Raw genomic sequence first — 21,968 nt, forward strand, 5'->3', positions numbered from 1 at the left:
AAAATTTATTACTATAAACCCATAACATGTTAACATAAATAACATTTTTATTAAAAATAACTATATTTTCCAAAACAAAGAAAAATTTAATGAGAAACGTCCGGCTGTTTCTCATATCTGCTAATACACTGAATTTACTGAGACATCACACATCATGCAGCCTTGGAAAACTCCACTGTATCCTTGAGAGAGAATAAAAGCAAAAAAGGCAAATAACATCTTAGTATTATGATGAAAACAGTTTTAACCTCACAGACCACACTTTAAGTACTGCTGGATTAATTTATGTTTTCTACATTCAGTTCTGATAAACTGTAATTTTTAAGAAAATTTTCTGGATCATACAAGTGTTCAAATATATTTTTGGGGTCAAGCAAAATAGTCCATTTCGATTCTTGTATTTTCTCTTTACCTGTGGTGTTTTCCCCTCTTATTTTTTGAGTATGCACGTTAGCTCCATTCAATCTTTAAGTTAGCTAGCAACTTATCTCTTTTATTGCAAACAACCAGCTCTTAGTTACAGAGTTCTACTTTTATTTTAGTTTACTAGTTCATTGATTGCTGTTTTTTATCTTTAACAACTACTTTATCTTCTCTTAGGGTATTTTGATATTATTTTTCTAACTTCTTGAGTTGGACTACTTAGTTGACTTATTTCATTCTTTCTCATTTATGAATATAAGTATTTTTTAAGGCTATGAATTTTCCTGCAAGCACTGCATTAGCTGAATTTCATAGATTTTCCTATCTAGTCTTTAATTATCACGTTTTTATGGTCTACCTCTTTGACCCAAGAAGTACTTATTTCAGAATTTGAAAAAATTTCCAGGTGGCCAGGCCTTTTTGTTTTCTAGCTTTGCTATTAATTTCTAGTATCAGTGATCCTACGTCCTCTGTCAGTTGCCTCTCTTATTTCTTCCCTTTTCTTTGAGACGAAGTCTCGCTCTGCAGCCCAGGCTTGAGTGAAGTGGTGTGATCTTGGCTAACTGCAACCTCCACCTCCCAGGTTCGAGTGATTCTCCTGCCTCAGCCTCCCGAGTGGCTGGGATTACAGGCACGCACCACTGCACCTGGCTAATTTTTACTATTTTTAGTAGAGATGGAGTTTCACCATGTTGGCCAGGCTGGTCTTAAACTCCTGACCTCAGGTGATCCACCTGCCTCGGCTTTCCAAAGTGCTAGATTACAGGCGTGAGCCACCATGCCCGGCCTCTTCCCTTTTCTTTGCAGCAAAAGTCTCTAAAAGAGTTGTTTATACTTGCTATATCTAATTCCCATCTTTCTGTTCTCTCTTAAATTCACTTTAATTTCAGGCTTCCCCTACACCATATCCACATTGCAAATCAATGTTATTGATTTAGCATTCCTCATCTTACCTGAATTATCAGCATAATTTGGCAAAGTTAACCAACCAAAATTTGATTTTTTTAATGCATGGTGTGAACAGGGTCCAAGATTCACTTGATTTAGTGAAATCGCTATTTCTACCCATTGCATTATTTATCTTCTACCTACTTCATTACCACACTTGTCACAAATCAAATATCCATATATGTGTGGGTTATTTCTGGATTCTATAGTATGCCTTTATTCTATTGTCAGTCCTTGAATTAACATCACCTTGACTTAATTATTATTGTTTACAATAAGTTTGATATCTATGAGATGTAAACTCCATAATTTCATTCTTCTTCTTCCTAATTGTCTTGGCTATTCTTGGAGCTGGGATTTTTCACTGTGATTTCACTAAACCTATACAGATCAATTTAGGAAAGAAGAAAAACTGGCATCTTTAAATACTGAATCCTCCAATCCATAAATAACAGTATATATACTTCTATTTAAGTTATCTTTAATTTTTCTATGTAATCACTTACAGTTTTCTATGTAGAGTTATACATATCTTTAGTTAGATTTATCCCTACATATTTGATGTTTCTTGATACAAATTCAAATTATATATTATGTTAATTTTGTCACTGTTACTTTACAGAACTCCCACTACGTACTGACTTTGTATCCAGGAAAACTGCTAAATTCACTTATTAATCCTAACAATTTTCTAAGTACATAACTATGTCATCCATAAAAATGATACTTTTTCTTTTCTAGTCCTTACACTTTTCATTTCTTTTTCTTGCATTACTATACTGGCCAGAACCTCTGAAACAATACTGAATAGGAAAGATGATGAAAGATATTCTTGATTTCTCATCGCAGAAAGAATGTTTTAATATTGCAGCATTAAATATGATGTTTGCTATGGGTTTTGTAGCTAATGTTTCAGACTGTTTAAGTTTTTCTCTGTTCCTAGCTTGCTCAGAATTATAAGAAAGAACAAATACTGAATTTTATCAAATGCTTTTTTTTTTTTTTTTTTGAGACAGAGTTTTGTTCTTGTTGCCCAGACTGAAGTGCAATGCAATCCTGGCTAACCGCAACCTCTGCCTCCTGGGTTCAAGCAATTCTCCTGCCTCGGCCTCCCAAGTAGCTGGGATTACAGGCATGCACCACCACGCCTGGCTAATTTTGTATTTTTAGTAGAGACGGGGTTTCTCTATGTTGGTCAGGCTGGTCTCGAACTCCCGACCTCAGATGATCCGCCCGCCTCAGCCTCCCAAAGTGCTGGGATTACAAGCGTGAGCCACAACTTTTCTCCTTTATTTTATTAATATAGTGAATTACACTGATTGATTTTTCACTGTTAAACCAATCTTATATTCCTGGAAAAATACTAATTGGGTCAAAATATATTAATTCTCCCTTTGTGTTATAGATATAATTTGATAATATGTTATTTAGGATGTTTCCTCTATATTCATGAGCGATTTGGCTGTTATTTTTTGTTCTTTCCACAACCTTGTCATGTTGTAGTATCAAGATTACATGCTAGCCTTACGTAACAAATTGTGAAGTGTGTCCTTTTCAGAGTTTGTGGATGACATTTTTAGTTTGACAGTTTATTTTTTTCTAGCACATCAGAGCTATTTTTCCTTTGTCTTCTACCTTTTTAGTTTCTGTGGAAAATGAAACAATCTGTTTCTGGCAATCTCATAATTGCTCCTTTGAAAGTAATACTCCACTACCCCTCATTACTTTTAATTCTTTGTCTTTGATTTTGGTTTTCATAGTTATACTCTGGTACACTTAGGTGTGATTTTCTTTTAATGTTACTCTGCTTGAGATTTATAATACTTCCTGAATCTGTCCCTTAATGTCTTTTACCAACTTCTAGAGATTTCTCAGCCATTGCTTCTTTAAAGACTGCTCCTGCTACATTTTTCCCTCTCCTCTCCTTCTAGGACCTTAATTACTTTTTCAAAACATTTTGTGCCAGATTACAGACGGGAGATTAAAAAGGTTTTGACCTTGCATCCCTTTGACAACCAGGGTTGGGAGAGGGCTGTGTCTTCCCTCCATGACCCTGAGCAAGCTGTGTGACACAGCTCATCAACAGAATATGGAAATGTGATGTTATGCCAGGGTCTGGGCCCAGATCTTCAGACACTGTGAGTCCTCACACTTCCTCTTTCTTGAAATGCTTGCTCTGGGAGAAAGTAGCTGCCATGTAATTAGTCCAACTACCCTAAGACTTCCCTGAGACTGCCATTTATGGAGAGAGAAAAATGTTGGCACCACACCTAAGAGTGCAGAAGCCATCTTGGAGGTTCCAGCCCTGGAAGATGACATGAGATGGACCAAGGCCCTGGACATAAGGCTCCAGTGTCACCATCCCAGCCATTTTTAAGCTGTCTGAACCATTCCAATCAAAGACCAAGACACTGTAGAGCACAAGCAAGCCAAACTTGATATATACCCTGACTGAATTCCTGATTCTCGGAATCATGAGCATTAAAAATAGTGGTTGTTTTATGCCAATAAGTTTTGGGGTCATTTGTTACTGGGAGAGGTAATCCTCCTCCGAGGCCCCGAGTGTCCCTACACATTCTTACTGATGTCTCAAGAATACAAAGCCCTGACTACTCTCTGCCTAGGACACGTCCCAGGGCTCTGTTTGCAGCTAGCAAACTTAAGGGATGAGTAACATCTCTGTCCTGCAGGTGGCAAGAAACATGAGTCACAGATCACATTAATGTATTCGGTGAGTGAGATATTTCAAAGTTGGGATTTATTGCTAAGACATAGCACTTTAGGATTCCAACCGAAGCCTGAATGGTTTACCAGCACCAACCTTCCAGCCTTGCTGGGCTCTAAACACCTGTTTTTGTTTCTCTATCCCTAAGTGTCCATAAAAAGCTCTGCCCATCTTCTAATCCACCTTTCCCAGAATCAGTACATGCTATTAAGAAGAAAAGTGGTCTGAAGTTCTGGATTTATCTCTCTGCCTCAATAGCGTTCAGATACATTTGAATACATACATGTCTTTTACATTTTGAATAGTTTTTCTCATTTTTTAGAGCATCAATCCAAATTACTTTAGCCAACATTACTGAAAGTGGAACTCCTCCAGAAACAGATTTAATATGTTTAATATTTAAGGTGTTTAGAAGTTCTGTTTTTTCCCCTTTCCCTCCACTATAGGCCAAATCCACAAAGAATGCTTGTTTTTGAAATAGGCATTCTACCAAGCATCTTTAAAGGTGATATACATTTTCAAATAAACCTAAAAGATAACACTTTGTTAAACTACTGAAATACCTTTATAAAATATCATTTGCACAAAAACATTTCAGTTGAAGTAGTGAAGACTAACCATTTGGAATAAAACAACTTTAAAAAAAAATCTTTTTAAAGAAAAAAAGTAATAAATTAGAGGAGAAGAGAAAAGCTATATCAACTTTCATATTTTAGTATCTTCCTCTTCTAATTGTCTCTAAGTATTTACTAAGATTACCTAGAAATAGTGTCATTTACATGACCTAGGTTTTAAAAACATTCCAAACATAATAGAGTTTTTTTTCTGGTATTCTTTTTCCCTTGGAAAACTGTGTAATTTTATTAAAATTTGTAGTGAAAATCCGAGAGAAACATCATGTCTACCAACACTTACAGTGGAAAATACGAAAATCAATATATGGGTGAGAACCTCTTCTTTCTGATTCAAATCCTGCTCGGCTCCTTACACGTACATCTCCTGGACAGAATCAAGAATAAAACATAAGTTTAGAAGGTTGTCATTTGGGAAGAAGCTTCCATATGCAACAAAGGTCCATGTGGTATCATATTCATAAGTAACAGCCCACTGATCATATATGTGGAACAGGTAGTTAAGAGCTGATTTATTCAAAAGGGTTCACAAAATCTCAGTAATGAATTGTAAGGCTGAATGAGGAGGATTTTTTTTAAATCTACCCCTATAATAATTATTATAATCTATATTTTAATAAGTTAGCCTTCTGAAAGAGGATTCAAGTGTATGATAAGATGACCTAATATATTATTCACATGGGCAACATTTTTTTTTTTTTAAAAAGGCCATTGGGAAGCAATATCTGTTTTACAGGAGGTTGAAAATCCTCAGCACAAAACTTTAGAAAGCTGCAGAAAGAAGCAACATATTTATTAAGAGCCGACTCTGTGCCTAGCACTATACTATGGGCTAAAAGGGATATGAAAAATGGAAAATACATTACTTATTTTTAAGCAGTTTACAATTTCATAGATGTGTAAAAACTTAAAATGTTAAAGACTTTGTTTTAAAGTCAATCTGATTAATCACTCTTTTCTCATTGACAATGGGTACATCCAAGGCCTTTAGCTGAGTCTTAAACTTTGGTCTTTGGAAGCTCAGTGTCGTTCCTACATGTGCCCACATTACTTCCAGATTTATTTTTCTATACAGCAACATAACCATAGCAACCATGTTCTAGACACTCTTTTTCGTGTTTTACAGGCATTATTTTATTTTCTTCTCTCATCGACCCTCAGAGATAGGAATCTTAATCCTCATTTTACAGATTCAAAAACTTGACTTTGAGAAGTTAAATAGCATGCTCCATGCCACAAAGCTAGTACAAAGGGTAAGTCAGGATTTAAACCCAGCTCCATGGATTCCAAAGACAGTACTTTTCTCACTACACTTTTAAAGCCTCCAAGTTCATAACCTTTAAATCTTCAGCCTCTATCCCTTTGCTCTTGCAATTTGGCTTGCCTAGAGGGCACTCCTGCTTACTCTGTTTCTCTGAGTAGGACCATGACTTCCTCCAAGGCTCACTTCATTGACTATAATTCCATCCCACAATGACTAGTCACCTGTCCTGTGGCCATTCCTTCATGCTGCAACAAATGTTAACATGTCAAGCACTGGAAATACAGCAGTGAGCAAAATACATAAAGTCCCTGTCACTGTCCTCATGAAGCTTATCTTTTTGTGTGATGACACAAATAATAAATACCAAATTTCAGTCTATGGAAGATGATGAGTTACATGGAGAAAACTAAAGGTAAGAGGAATAGCGAGAGAGGAGCAGCGGAGGGTGACTCATTAGTGCAGTCAGAGAAGGCCTCACTGAAAAGGAGGTATCTGGGCAGGGACCTAAAGGAAGTGAGGCAGTAAGCCAGGGAGGAAGAGCCAGTGTAAAACTCCCCAAGACAGAAGCATGCTTGGCACAGTCAATGGCAAGGCAAGAGGCTGGCGTGGCAGGAGCAAGGTGAATGAGGGGAACTGGTGGGGGTGGGGTGGAGAGGCAGTGGAGTCAGATCATGCTGGACCTTTGCGGCCATCAGAGACTTCTGAATAGAGGAGTCAGATGATTATGTCTGAAAAGGTTCACTCTAGGTGTGATGAGAACAGAGTCAGGGAACACAGGTAGACACAGGGCCTCCAGTTAAGGAGTAAGTAATAAATGTGGTGGTAACAGCATGGGTGTGGTGAGATTTGGGTGTATTTAAAGGTATCAACCAGTAGGATCTGCTGATGAATTCAATATGGAGGGTGTAAGAAATAGGAAGTAAAAAAATGACTCTGAGGTTTCTGACCTGATGACAGGAAGAGTGGAGTTATATTTACTGAGATGGCAAAAGACTGCAGAACAGACAGACATGGGGAACACAAATGTTTTGCTTTAGACATGTTAAGTTTGAGGTATCCATAACATTTACATGGAGATGTTCTACAGAGTTAAAGAAAATATGAATCCAAAGCTCTGTCTTAAGGACAGCGGAATCCTGAACATGTTTGTTAGAGAAAGATGGAGACAGCAAGGAGAAAAAGGCTGCGCATTCGTGGGGGAAAAATATGTACTGGAGTAGAAAAGAACTGAGGCAGGTAAGATACACAAGATAAAATAAAGAGGACAAAAAGGAATAGGAGTTACAATAGAACTCTGGGGAACACTTCAGCTTAAAAGTATGAAAAGGAATTAGTGAAGGTGGCAAAGAAGAAAACAAAAGTAGGTGAAGAATAAGGATGGATCAGTATCATAAAGTTGAGGGAGGAATTCTGAGCTGAGGAGGAGTCGTGGGAGAGACTTCTAACAAAAAATGAATAAATTTGCCTGTTGGAATCTTAATATGCATGTTTAATAATATGAGTTAAAGTGCAAGGATGAAGGAGACATGGATGAAGACAGAAATCTGGCACAGAGAAAAAGAGAAAAAGAAAATTAGACATATATACGCACATATCTAAATTCATTTTACCTTGCGGAATTGACTAATATATAAAAAATTTAAGCACCAGAACTAGAAGAAGTCAAATGGTCTTCCTTACCAGCCAACGAGAACAAAATACATCTAGTGACAGGACTATCTGAGCAGGTGTTTCACGGCCTCACCTTTGTCCATGCTGGCATTCATCTATTTGGTATTTAGCCACTCTACAAATCTAAGACTATTTTCTATGAAGAATGTTCAAGATGCAATTCGAAACTGTGTACTAATGACAGTGTCCCAGTTATTAGGCCAAAGATTTCTCAATTACCTGTAACTCTAAAATGCCTCTCTTTATTCACATCACATTCAATATTGGTTTCCAGACTCTAAACTCCATGAATAGGTTATTTCTACTACAAACAGTGATGAAAAGCTATCTAATGAAAGATACCTCAAACTCAAATAACAACAGGTAATAACAAAATTAACTGATATTGGTATAAAATAAATAATGCTTACCTAGCATACGAATGTATAATGCAGTCTGATCAGAACTGTCATAGGAAATAGCTCCACGCCTCTAGAAAAAAAATACACATTATAATACATGACAATTAAATATGATACAAAATTCAACTCAACAAACATGTATTCATCATTTATTATTTGTGAAGCACTGTGCAAGAGAAGTTGGATACACAAAATGAAATTAGATATGGTACCTGTTCTTGAAATCTCTGGGGTACGGGGACGACAAATAATTGTAATACAGTATGGTTAAGAACTACCATAAAAATGGATACAAAGAGAGACACATGCAGCCTCTCTTTGGAAATTTAATCTGCTTGAGTAAGTCAGTAAAGGTTTTGGGGTGACATCTGTGTTGACTCAAAAGGGATCGATAGGAGTTGCCAAATATTAATAGAAAAGAAAGGAAAGGACAATCCACTGGCTTTCCTGCTGCATCTCTTTGGTCCCCATTCCATGCTTCACATAAAAGCAAAAGTAAGCACTTCAGCTCCTGCTCAAAATCCTCCAAAGGCTCTCCATCACACTTGGGGCTCCCCAAACGTTACTTTCAAGAGTCATCTGTGACCTGCCTGCCCTCTTGTACTGTGGCCTCCCCCACTGCTAGGAGACAGCCAAGCCGGTCTCCTGGCTTTTCCTCATCTACACCAAATATACAGCCTTTCCAAGTGCTGTTCCCTCATCCTGGATCACTGTTTCACTGTTCCCTTCTTACCATGCAGCTTCTAGACAAAGCATCATCTCTTCAGAAAGGGATTCCCTGACTACAAATCTACAGCCACCTAGAAGCCATCCCCTTCCACAGCTCCCTACCTCAGTCCTCTGTGTAGCTGCAGCTGAAGTTGTCTTGTCTGCGTGTTACTAAAAGCTCCACAAGAGCAGAAACTTTGTCTATCTTAGTCATCACTGCATCCCTGGTCTCTAAAACAGGACCTATTATTTAGTTAAGTTCTAAATAAAAATTTGGTAAATAAATGACTAAATGGACTTATTGCAAATTAATAATAACTGATAAATAAATTGATGAATAAATTAGTCACTAACAGAATGGATATAAATAAGGATAGATTTAAAAATGAGGAAGATAAAATTGATCAAACCAGAGCTTAGACATAAAATCTAAGCTCTGTGGAGGCAGGGTTTTCAGTCACTGCTATATTCCCAGATCTAGGATAGATCCCAACATTTAGAACAGTGCCTAGCATGTCAAAAGTGATCAGTAAAATCAGCTGAATTAACAAGCAAAAAAAAAAGTTTAAGTAGTAATAGGCCAGGCATGGTGGCACACACCTGTAATCCCAGATACTTGGGAGGCTGAGGCAGGAGGATCCCTTGAGCCTAGGAGTTGGAGGCTGCAGTGAGCTAGGATGGCACCACTGCACTTCAGCTTGAGAGACAAAGTGAGACTCTGTCTCAAAAAAAGGGGCGAGGGGAATGGACTAGCACCATGGGATATTAACAAAGTAGTGTGACATTGCAAAGAAATAGAGAAAATAATCAATAGAGACTCCAGAAGCAAATCCAAGAGTGATTCTGTATATGATAAATACAGGACTTAGAATCTGTGGAGGAAATACTGATTTTTAATAAATAATGTTAGATTAAGTGGTGCTATCTAGAAAAACATAAAGCTATATTATTACCTTCCTGCTCCAAAATATATTACACATGGAACAATGATTCAAATGTTAAAAATTAAAGCATGAAAATATTAAAAGAAAACAGGACTGTATTTTAAAAAGTCTTAGATAGGAAGGCCTTTCTAACTGTCCTATAAAAATCCCTAAGTCATGAAACACTGACAAATTTGGCCACTTAAAAGTTAAATTATGATGGTAAAAGTTATCACAAACAAAGTAAAGGACAAACTTCAAACCCAGAAAAGTGAGTTCAACTGATATGACAAAGGGCTAATTTTCCTCTACTATCCCCCCACCAAAAAAAAAAATTTTAAGTGTCTTACAAATCAATTAGAAAAAGACTAAAAAGCTGTAGAAAAACAGGTAGGACATAAATATACTATTCACAAGGTTAAAAAAAAATACAAAAAAATGCTTGACTTCATTAACTAAAGAAATACATATTAAAGCAATGAGATTGTATTTTTACATATCAGATTAATGATCATCTTCCCTCACAAAACTCTGGCATGGGATTTACAACTCCTCAACATATACCTACAAATCTCCAAAAAAAAAATCACATTTTTTACAATTATCATATTGAAAATTTACTGAAAGCCCTCACTTGGATTTAGTGTGCAAAAGAACTACCCAAAACATTAAGTTATTATATCCTTAATGCTTATCTTTTAAGAGAAAAATATCAACTAAAATCTTACATGATTTCACAAGTTCTTAAAAAAACACAGTTCATGAAATATAAGAGGAACAAAAATTTCAAACAAAGATAAAATTCTAACTATCACCACTGGGTGTCTCCAAGGAGGCTGAGGGATACAGAGGTAGGAGAGGGGCTTTTCAATGTTTATCTTTGAAAAAAAAGACTTTTTGAGTCTTGCAGTGTGTGTAATTATCATATATTCACAAAATAAAATTAAAATTGAAAAGTAAAATAAAAGTCTACTACAAAGAAAAGCATGATCTTAAATCCCAAGGGACCAAATCATATAGACTACACTTCTGGCATCATGCTTAAAGTGTCTTCCACTAATAGAATATCCTAAGGAAGCCTCCTGCAGTGTTTCATGGTATTTACTCTGGAGCAAACAGCCACTGTTAAAAGGCACCACTCACAGCTACTGTGCAAATCCCCTCCCCAACATATTTAGCTTACTAGATTACAGGTCTCTCCTCAATACCACCAATCTAGGGGTAAACCTAGTAGCCTAGGAAGGGCATATGTGGCAATAAATATTCCTATCAGCTAAAGCAAATTAATGAAACTGCAGATACTATGTAATAACTTGTCATGACCTATCAATTTGATAGTGTCCAGTAACAACTCAGATAAATAACTTGTTAAAATAAATTTTAAGGTGTTATCTCTAACAGTTCTCTTTAGGAGGGGAGTTGACATTATTATGATTTTTTTTAATGTAGGAAGGGCATTTACTATAACAGTTGCTATTTAGAAAGGTAAAATATTTATCACTTCACACATTAAGGATTGTGAAAGACTGACCAATATTAGCTCTCTGTTAAATATCACAAAATAATATTAAGTCAAAAACTGGGTAATGCGCATAGTCTAGATAACACCATGGCATACTAAACTTAACTAAGGTAATCATTTTAGCCTCATTTATAGAAGCACTAATTTAGATATTAAAATGGTAGGGTCTGTATTAATCTTAATTTCTTAAGCAAAAAAGGCAGAGTTTAATTTTAAAATAGATACAAATTACATAGGTCTGTGCAAAATATCCAAGTTATTCTATTCATTATAAGGTACTAATTTAAGTAAGGCTAGTCTACAAATACTTAGCTTAAATGCTATACTGAACCACAAGACATAGCTTTTATGAAATAAATCCAAATGAGACCAAAACTGTTTTTAAAGAATGGACTTTAAAATAAATATCTGAACCCATCAACAAATACATCCTGAGTGATAATTCATTCACCTACCCACTTAAGAATTAAAATTAAAATGAATATTAAGTTCTCTCACTAGGTAGAATAATCTAAAGTAGGTAGGTAGAATAATCTACAGTAACTCATTTTGGAAAAAACACTATAAATTATGAGTTCTAACAATAAAAATTTGACCTCCGTGTTAGAATCATGTTGTTTTAAAAATAATTATATCTACTTTTATATAAGACTGCTGCAAATGTAAAAAAGATTTCTTTAAAGATTATCATTTTAAAAACCATATACTACTAGAATTTTCTTTTTAATAACAGTAAAACAAATTGCATCAAAATCCTGTGTCACACTGTCAGTCATAAAACTATCAGAGCTATCACCCACATTCCCACCTCACTTCACCAGTGAATGGAAATAACTGAGAGGCTTCTACTCGTGACTTTTCTAATTTAGCCATCCTGGGAACAGCTTGTAAAGCAAACTAGTATAGGTCAAAACATGGGCGAGGCTGAGCTAATCAGAAACTGACAGCAGTAGCACAAACAAGTTAAACTGTAAAGCACCAAAGGACCCACTGCCTCACTAACAGGAGTTCTGAGTGCCCTGGTAAGACTCACCTTGAATTAGGGTGAATCATTCTTCCACAAAAGATTTGACTTGAAGGTAAATGATAAAAGGTGTAAAAGTTGTTCCCAATATTAGTTAATACATAACTTTTAAAGACAGACATGTTTTAAAACCCAGCAAAGATATTTTAAGTGTCATTGTTTTTATTTTGTTCCAAGTTTTCCACTAAATGATTTATTAGCAAAAGCAAGTGCCATTTCCATTACACGGTAAGAGTAATAATATATTAACTAACACTTGCTGTGCTCCTTGTGCCAAAAAAATGTTCCAAGTGTTTTCGCACAAAATCTCAACTCAACCCACACAAGATCTCTATAAGGTAGGCTTTATTAGTTCCATTTTGCAGATTCATAAACTGATGGTTAAAGGGCTTAAACACGGGAGCACTGAACAAAATTTTTGGCAACATTACCGAAAAAATAATAATATAGCAAAAGATGAAGCCCAGCCAAAGTTGTGAAGTCAATTTCCTCTGACATAGCAAAATGAGCTTTTTCAGAGTAGTCATCTTACATATGCTAGAAAAACATGCTTGTACTTGAGTGGCTAAAGTATTCAAATACTGCACTGATCTACCAAACAGTATCCTTCCCATTCTTCTTCCTTTTTTCAACAGTTTTTTAAAAAATAAAATATTAACATTGTTTTTGTTTAAAAACAATTTAATTTTTTGGTGGCAATTAAAAGAGTAAAGTATAGAGGCCAGGTGCATTGTCTCACATCTCAGTTCTTTGGAAAGTTGAGGTAGGAGGATTGCTTGAGCCCAGGAGTTTGAGACCAGGCTGGGCAACATAGTAAGACCTCATCTCTACAGGGGGGAAAAAAAAAAAAGTAAAGTCTCTGAAAACACCCACAAGACAACTAATGCATTATTAACATTAACTTGACCTTCATTCAATAACTTGGCAAGCCAATCCTTTAAAAACAAGAAAACAGCTGTCACTGCAACAAAATTAATTCTTAACTTTTAAAACACAAAGATTTTAAAATTTAAATACATTATTTTTCTTTAAGAGATTTCTTCAATCATATTCACTAAGAAAAGAAGACCAAGAGATAATTATGCTTAAAACATTATGTTTAAACATGGAAAATTACATAGCAGGTATTAAAATCTTGCTTGAGAAAGAAAATTAACTTTATAGAAGCTTTGTTTCTAAGTGTTAGCCTTAAAAATTCAGTTTCTCAATCTAGAAAGAAAAAAAGCTGTGTGGTGGATGAAAGATATAATCATTTTTATAGAAGAATAGAAAAAAATAATTTCAAAGAGTATAATTTTAAATATGTTTTACTTTAGTTTTAGACCCTTCTCCAGATGGCAAATGGCTAGCTAGCATTCTATCAAGAATTTCTCAAGCCTGACATTTAGAATTCAACTTCAAAAACAACATATATGTAATCCTACATTTATGTCATTATATTACAGCTAAGGCACGTATTTTAGCAGTAGCAAGACCTTAGGAGAAAACACGATAGACGGTGGTTTTTCGTTTTTAAAAAGTTTACAATTGTTTAGAAATCCTCAACATTATACTTTAAATACACAAGTGTTATTACATTTTCTCCGAGAGAATGTTTAAAATATATACACCAAAAGTATAACTTAATTTTATAATCTTAAAAGTTAAACTTCTTTAGTCATAAAAACTTCTTTAAGGCAGTGATACTGAGGAATGCTGCTTTGATACTGAGGAAAGATGCTATAAAAAGCCCTTAAGAAGAAATAATGTGGGATAAGAACAAAAACTACAAATAGTAAATTTAAGCCCTTTGGTCGACAGATGAAACTCACAGCTCTTTTAATCAGAGAATAAAAACTGAGGCAAAAGGAGGAGAAAATCGAGCTATTTAATTCCTATCAAATATGTAAACTAATGATGAATGTCACCATCCTAAAAATAAAGATGGCCTACCTTAGAGGTGATCCACTTGATAAGAACCAAGGCCAGACACCAGATCAATGTAATTCCCATTGGATCAATCAAAAGCCCGCTGCATAATCTCTCTCTTCTACTAGGGAGCAAGGAAAACTTCTTAGGAGTCTGATAAATAACCAGCTGTCCCGAGGCAAAAGAGAGGGGACACTGACTGCCTTGGACCTCAAGCAGCTGCCTTCCAACAGTGATCACCTGACTCCTCTGGGAATGCACTACCCAGCCAGCCTTCTTACCCAGCGCATGCTTCATGCCACAACCGCAGGGTTGGGGTAGAACTGCCTAAGTAATGTTGGAAGAGGGGAGGGAAAAGACTTTAGTGAGCGCTGACCTAACAGTCTAACAAAATGTAGGCAAAGGAGGCCTCAGGCCAGCCCCAAACACTTCTACAATCTTAGTACTAACAGAGTGCCTTAAAACAACTTTCAAAAAATGTGTAGCAGTACTAAAAATTTCTTCATTCTTTTCACATAGAACTGTTTCACAAGCACAGTGTCCTGTGACATTTTAAAATATTAATGCATTTTATTCCATCTTTTCAATTTTTAATTGAAATTTGTTCAACTTTTTATTTCTTTTAGGGATAGAATTACTTTATGAATATTAGAGGCTGTCATATTATCTATGCTTCTTAACATTATAATTCACTAATTTTGGACTTACTGAAAAAAAGCCAGTCTAATAGTGCATTTTCAAATAATTAAGGACATATTATTTTCAAGCACTAACTGCAATCTAACTTATATTTTTGGTACAGATCTTGTTCTCGCGGCTGTAAGTGAGCTTTCTAATAACAAAGTATGCTTCTATTCATCCATCTTCATAACCGAGAGGCTGCAGATAATACTGCTGAGAAAATGCCTTTTGTGAAACTTTCATTCAAGTATTCAGCAAATATTTATTAAGCTGCTAATATGTACCAGGCTCTGCACCAGATGGCAGGGATATAAGCATCAAGTAAAAGCAGACAAGGTTCCTGCCCTTGTGGTGCTTGCAATTTAGTTGGAGTGTACATTAATCAAATTATGTAAATAAACACAAAATTGCAACTGTAACAAATGCGATGAAGCAGACGTAGGAAACGCCAACAAACCTGAATCTGACCTAGTTAAGAGGTGAAGGACTTCTTCCAGAATCTCTGAAATGACCCTGAGATAAAGTGTGATGGTGCAAGAATTGTGAAGACAGAAGACAGATCGTGCAGACGAAGAACAGGCGTGAGGGCCAAAGGGTGAGACAAAACCAAGCCAAGCAAGTCTGAGAGACAGAAAGACCAGGGCGGCTCAAGGGCAGGGAGGAGGAGCCAGATGACGCTGCAGCCCTGGGGAGCAGAGGCCAGGCCCTACGAGGGCCACCTGGGGGTGTCTTGTCTGAATTTCAATCTACTGAAGTACTGTAGTAGATTCTGCTTTTTAAAAAGACCACTTTGGTCAAGTATAGGGAGGTGGAGTAGGGGCTGGATGGGCAGTCAGGCCACCACTGCAGAGGTCCCAGAGAGAGGTGAAGATAGCTTGGGCTGACTGAAGAACACTCAGGAGGTGACTGCAGTCCATGACAAGACAACGTCATCTGATTATCAATGTACACAAATGATGATCCTAAAATATTTGAAAATAACCAAAATAGTTCAAATAATAATATTATTTTCATTATCTAATCCTCAGTACAAAGAGCTTATTTAAAAGAGAAGTCAGTTCTAGGCTTGTCAAAATGAAGTGCAAATTAAATTTATAGGTGTAAATCCAAATTTTCCTAACCTGAAACCATTCTTAACACATGGCCATAAAATTTTCACTTCTTGCTACAGAACTAACAAGTTATAATACTCATCTTTGCATAAATCCAGATAACATTTTAATTTTTGCCATGAGACTAGCTTTAATATGAGACCGTCGAGGTCTCTGATTACTCTGTCTTCCAGTAAGGTTCTAGCAACTAAACTTGAAGGATGCCTAGGCATGAGACAGAGCAGCAGAGTGTATCTTAGGCCAATGCTCCAGGGAAACACTGGCGGTCATCTGTAAGAGGCTGTGCAGCCTGAGCCCCCGGCTTCGAGGTCATTCTCTGCCACTCTGGCCTGGGCTATACACTCCAAACCAGCCTACGACCTCGATGCTTGGCCCAGGGATGCTACCCTTCCCACCTTCACATTTCTCTTCCAATCAACTGCTCAAAAAGAGTCAAGTTTTGGAAAGCGAATACAAGATGGCTATTTTTGGTACAATACTTGAAAAATCATAATTGAGATGAAGATTTAAAAAGAGGCAGTAAGAAAGGCAGTCCTAAAAGTTGTCTCACTGAAATGAATTTCTATCTAGATTATTTCTACCATCTCAAAACTCTACTGTGCTTGAAGTTGAGAGCCTAGATTTATTTCCCAGCTTTACTGCCATGGGCAAATCACCACTTCTCTGTGCCTTAATTTTTCTCCCCTTCATGGGAGGTAAGTGGTATCTATAAACGAACAGCTAGCTCGTAGTGGACTCTCAACAAATTTTTGCTAAATCAGAATTAAATTCTACTGTATTTAAAACCTAGAAATGAGAATGCCCTAAACACTCTAGCTTCACCTTAACTCTAGACCTAACTGCAATCACAATGGTCCATGAAGGGAACTTGCACTGTGTTTGCAAGTGCCCTGAGAAACTTCCGATTCTCAGCAGGATTAGGCTCTTGGCTTTCATTTCTCACGCTAGTTAATAGGTTGGCTCCCTAAAATGCTTCCCCCAGCATCCACTTCCTAATTTCCACTAATGTCTGACACGGTAATACAGAGATAATCAAGACACAATACTCCCCCAGATCAGAAAATTTCCTATTAGAACAGAAACAGCTACTGAGTTTATGCCTGAAGTCGTAAAGCTTTCATTGCTAATGACACATTTACATCACTCAAATCTTACAAAAATCTCAGGCAACACAGTTTTTCTTAAAGTAGTAATCTCAACTTTCTCAATGTCATAAACCTAATGGCTGTAAGACTTTTTCTTATTTTGAGATACACTTAGTACTACTTATCTTGGTGATTTATAATTAAATTTTAATAATAATAAAATTTCAATAAGATGAAATAAAAACAAATGCTGTTTCAAATTACTATAAAATCTCTTTTACAATAAATATTATGCTTATAACTTAGATAATTCTCCTAAAAGTTTATTTTTCCAGAGTTGGATCATGTAGTTTATTATTCTATAAAGTTACCTCTTTTACACTAACAACAAATGTATTCTTTTACATTAACTGTTTTCGTAGTTGTCTCATATCCTTAGTGAAACATGGCAAAGTAATAAATCAGGTGACTATTCTAGAAAAATTAATGCATAGGATACACTTAAAATTTTCAAAAACAGAATTTGATACTATAAGAAGAAAGTATAAAACTTTTTACCTTTCTGGGGTTTATAAGGCTAATATCAGAAAAGCTGAGTTAAAAGCAGACCTCACTATTTTATGAGTGTGATCAATAGGAAAAAAATATGACTTTGTTCATTGTTTCTTAGAGAAGTAATCCAAGAGAAAATTTTATCCCTGGGGCTCTCTGCCACTCACAGGACACCTGTCAATCTTGGCAATAGCCTTTAGCTATCCATACAGAGACTCGGCATGTCCCTCTCTTGCCCAAATTAGGCTAACCTCATCTGCATTGACATCAGTGTCTATAATTTTGGAATCCCATGGACAGAAATAGTCTATCACAGAGTTCTTTATACAAATGTAGTGTCTGTAGAAAACTATAACCAAATTTGCGACAGAAAAAATGTGAACACTATAGTAAAAACCCTCCAACTGTGCTCTCATTGTTTTGAATTCCAGCCCACTTTAATAACAAGTAATAAATCAGAGTAAGGTTTTGGTTTATTTCTTTTACTAAAAACCAAGGCTTATTATTCTTCAAATGGTATGAATTTTAAGTGACATGAAACTAAGAAAAAAGCTTCCATAACTAACAAAAAATTATTTAAAAGCTATGGTACTATGAGAGTTTTGCCATTCAATTAAGACCTTTCTGTAATACTGACTTAGAGCTCTGAATTTTTTGTCATGTAGTATCCGAATATTTGATGAAAATGTCATGTGATTCCTCCTAGTATAAAGAAGTAAAAAAAAAATGTTGACACTTTACCAACAATTCAAGTCTTCAGGTCCAGAAAACATCACCTTATGATACTAAAAGCACTTAGAAAGTCTCTGGTGACATTCTTAAGAACCAAACAGAGCCCCATGCTACAATTAGGCACACTCCTAGTTGAACAAACACACCCAGAGATAAAGTATTTGGGCGGAAATACTTTCCCACCCAATTCTTCAAACTAGTGGAAGAATTCTAGAAGTAGCCAACAAGACTCTTCATTAGATCTTGTCTTGTTCCACAGTTTATTTACTGGCGTGTAGATCAGAAAAACATATAGCAAATCTGCATATAAAACACAATAGGTATATCAGCATGCTGAATTACAAAATTAAAAAAATTAAAGGTATGTCAGTATGCTGAATTTCAAAAATTTTTTTAAAATTGTCTGCATTTTGATATAAAATAAATTGCATACCTATAAACAATGAAAATAAGTTTTTAAAGTTCCCTAAAAAAAAAAAAAAAAAGGCAAATATGGTTAAATTCTAAATGAGAGATAATAAGTGAAGACAATCTTAGGAGGCAATGAGATCAGGTACGTTTCCAAATCAAGGATGCTCCACTATCTTCAATACGGGCCACATAAGAATGAATTCAGTTCTGAATACCACTGCAGATGATGCATGATTACATGCATATTTTAATGTCGACAGGGATACAATATAAGGAATAGTTTTAAAACTGAAGCTTTAGGCAAAGAAACAAAAAGAAAGAATAGGTGTTAAACTGCTGTAACATAAAATAACCTAAGAAGTTGTTTAACTTTATTTTGGGAAATTACATAAGGCAGAAGTAGGACCAGGAGCACAAGTTTGTTAAAAACAGAATTTGACTCTTATTTCCTAAGAACTTTCTACAGTTTCTTACAACTTTCTACAATTAAAATCACGTAAGGATCTGCCTCAAACTAGCCTCTGTTCAGGGGCTTTTCAGGTAGGCTAGAACAAATGACTTTCAAGGTCTCGGCCAATTCTAAGGCTCTACAGTAATGTAACTGACAGCTCATAAGTGCTTATAGGCTAACAATTTTAATTTTAAACTTTAAACTTATGGCAAACTTGAACCAAATCATGACAAATTTTTGTACTAGTAATCTGAAAATGCTATCACTCACAACTCTGTGAAATGAAAAATGGAAACATTCTTTTTCCATACACAAAAGATAAATAAGATTAGCATGGCATGAATGCACCTTCTTCAATTTAATAATGAAAGAAGTCTTTCTAAGAAAGCTACTGTTATCAAAGGCTCCTCAATGGGACAGTGCACCCACCACCACACCCCACAAGACCAAGCCACATGAACTTCCTCAAAACTACTATGGCAACTAAGTGGTTACAGTGTTTATCTTGAAAGATACTTTTTTTAATGAGACCGATTTGTAGGTGAGGGAAAAAAAAAAAAAACTTCACCTATAAGTAGTATTATAAACAGACCAATACTTGTAGGCAAATATAAATTATAACATAGACATCAAGGAGAAAAACACCAATCTTGGCAGAAATAGGATAAATTTTAAAAGAAGACTTCTGAATAAGAATGGTAACTGTCCATAATTGCCTGTCTCTCCAAACCAGTGTAGAAGTCCAAAAATTTTCTGAAGTATACTTGAGGCACTTTGAATTGAATAGTACTATTTCATCTCCACATATAACATTGCAAAAGAGAGAGACACACACACAGAGATTGAGATCTTCACTGTGTTAGGCACAAGGGAAATAATGTGAATGAGACACAGTCCTTGCCTTTACACAGCTTAAGTTTTTGTGGGGGCTACAAACAATCAGCATAACAACAAGTAATTACAATTACATGTAAATCCAGAGTGCTATAAGTACCAAGTATGACAATTAACCCAGGATTTGTTAATATCAAAGAAGACTACCAGGAAAAATGCGACAATGTAATCTCATCCTTAAAAATGATGAATAAGAGCTTGTCAGGTACAGGCAGTGGGGAAAAGAGCCCCAGGCAGAAAGAGCAATATGTACAAATTATCAGAGGTGAGCTAAATCTTCACCAGTAAAAAACATAAACAAGATTCAATAAATTATAAGGTAACTGGTACTGGACTAGCTCTCCCATTATATAAACAACTAAGAAGTTAAGCTTTCAATATGAGATACATGAAACATTGTTTTCAGATGTTAGACAGCAAGTACTGCAGGACTTTGATCCCTGAGAGAATGGAAAAAACCAAGGTAAGCCCTAACATTGCCCAGGCTCCTTCCTATAGGCAGTCGCCAAACCTGAAAGCAAGGCACAATCCTGCAGAGCACAGCGGTCTCACAAAGCTAAGGACACAGAGACCGCAGCTCAGGGAGGCCGAGGTACCTGGAATTTGCAGGGCTGAATGCCAGAGAGGAGGGAGCTGTGAGGACAAGGAGCTCCAGAAGTCTGATGGTGGATCCCCTTGAATCTTTGGCTGAATACTAAGCTGAGTATGTGTAGGATTAGACTCCATGAGGCCAGAAAAATAATAACTACCAGGGAAAGAACAACTACAGGAGAGTTCAGAGTCTCAACCAACCACAGAGAAGAGACCTCAGGGAATACCTGGGACATTCCATAGAGATTCCAGAAATGCCATACCGTTAGGAGGTACTAGTCCATCAGCGTAGAAAGCCCTATCAGAAACACTAACAAAACTTACAATAAGCGTAAAGGGATCAGGTGGATCTGCAAGTCACTAAACTGCCTACCAGAACAGAACTTAACATTCTTTAAAAGATGACAAATCAAAAATTACAAATTAGTAGGAAAAATAAAAAAGTCACCTCAAAACTGGGGTGGAGGGGAGTGTTCAATAAAAACAAACCCAAAAATGATTAAGATAATAGAATTGGTAGACAAAGACTTCTTAAATGTTATTGTAAATATGTCCAAAGATTTAAAGGAAAACATGTACACAATGAAAAAAAAAAAAGAAACTAAAAAAATGGATCATCTATAGCTGAAAAATACAGTATCTATGCTAAGAAATTCACAGTTGGGCTTAATAGCAAACAAAACACAATATAAGAAAAGATCAATAGAAATTACCTAACCTGATGCACACAGAGAAACAAAAGCCAATAAAAAAAAAAAAAAAAAAACAAAAAAAACATGAATCTGAACCTGTGAGCCTGCGGGACAACATCAAGCAGTGGAGTAATTAGACTCCAAAAAGGAATGTAAAAGATAGCAAACATACTTGAAGCAATAATGATGAAATATTTTTCTCATTTGATAACAACTATCAATCCATATGTCAAAGCAGGTTAAACGAACTCCAAACATAAAAAAACACAAAGAAAACTATACCTAGATATATAGCAATCAAATGCTGAAAATCCAAAAGCAGACAATGACATTACAAGAAAATAAAACCATAGACTAATATCCCCTATAAACACAGATAAAACAATCATTTAGAAAATATTAGTAAATCAAATCCATTAGCATATAAAAAGGAAATACATTATGAGAAGTGGCGATTATCCTAGGAATCTAAAGCTGATTTAGCATTCAAAAAACAATAAATTTAATTCAACATTAACAGAATTAAGAAAAATCATACAATCAGTTCAATTGGTAAGAAAAATGCATTTGACAAAATTCAATAGTCATTATGATAAACAATCTTAATAAACTAAGAAT

General features: G+C 35.7%; 1 protein-coding gene across 13 annotated transcripts in view; it reads right to left on the minus strand.

The window, feature by feature from the left end:
• The window catches only part of PDE7A (phosphodiesterase 7A), a 126,538-nt gene that overhangs the window by 57,132 nt on the left and 47,438 nt on the right, over nt 1-21,968 (minus strand). For 10 of the 13 annotated variants that reach the window (XR_010159246.1, XM_063816332.1, XM_063816331.1 and 7 more), the window contains 2 exons: nt 8,074-8,134; nt 5,012-5,095 (listed from right to left, as the gene is read on the minus strand). Coding sequence is in view for 12 of the 13 variants with exons in the window: in XM_063816332.1 (XP_063672402.1) it covers nt 5,012-5,095; nt 8,074-8,134 (145 nt within the window). In the remaining variant the exon portion in view is untranslated. Of the gene's footprint in view, nt 1-5,011; nt 5,096-8,073; nt 8,135-12,250; nt 12,285-14,173; nt 14,271-21,968 lie in introns of those variants that run through there. The other 3 variants (XM_016959523.3, XM_063816333.1, XM_063816339.1) reach the window with 2 other exon arrangements.

This window comes from Pan troglodytes, chromosome 7 (assembly GCF_028858775.2).
Source record: "Pan troglodytes isolate AG18354 chromosome 7, NHGRI_mPanTro3-v2.0_pri, whole genome shotgun sequence".
Lineage (NCBI taxonomy): Eukaryota > Metazoa > Chordata > Mammalia > Primates > Hominidae > Pan > Pan troglodytes.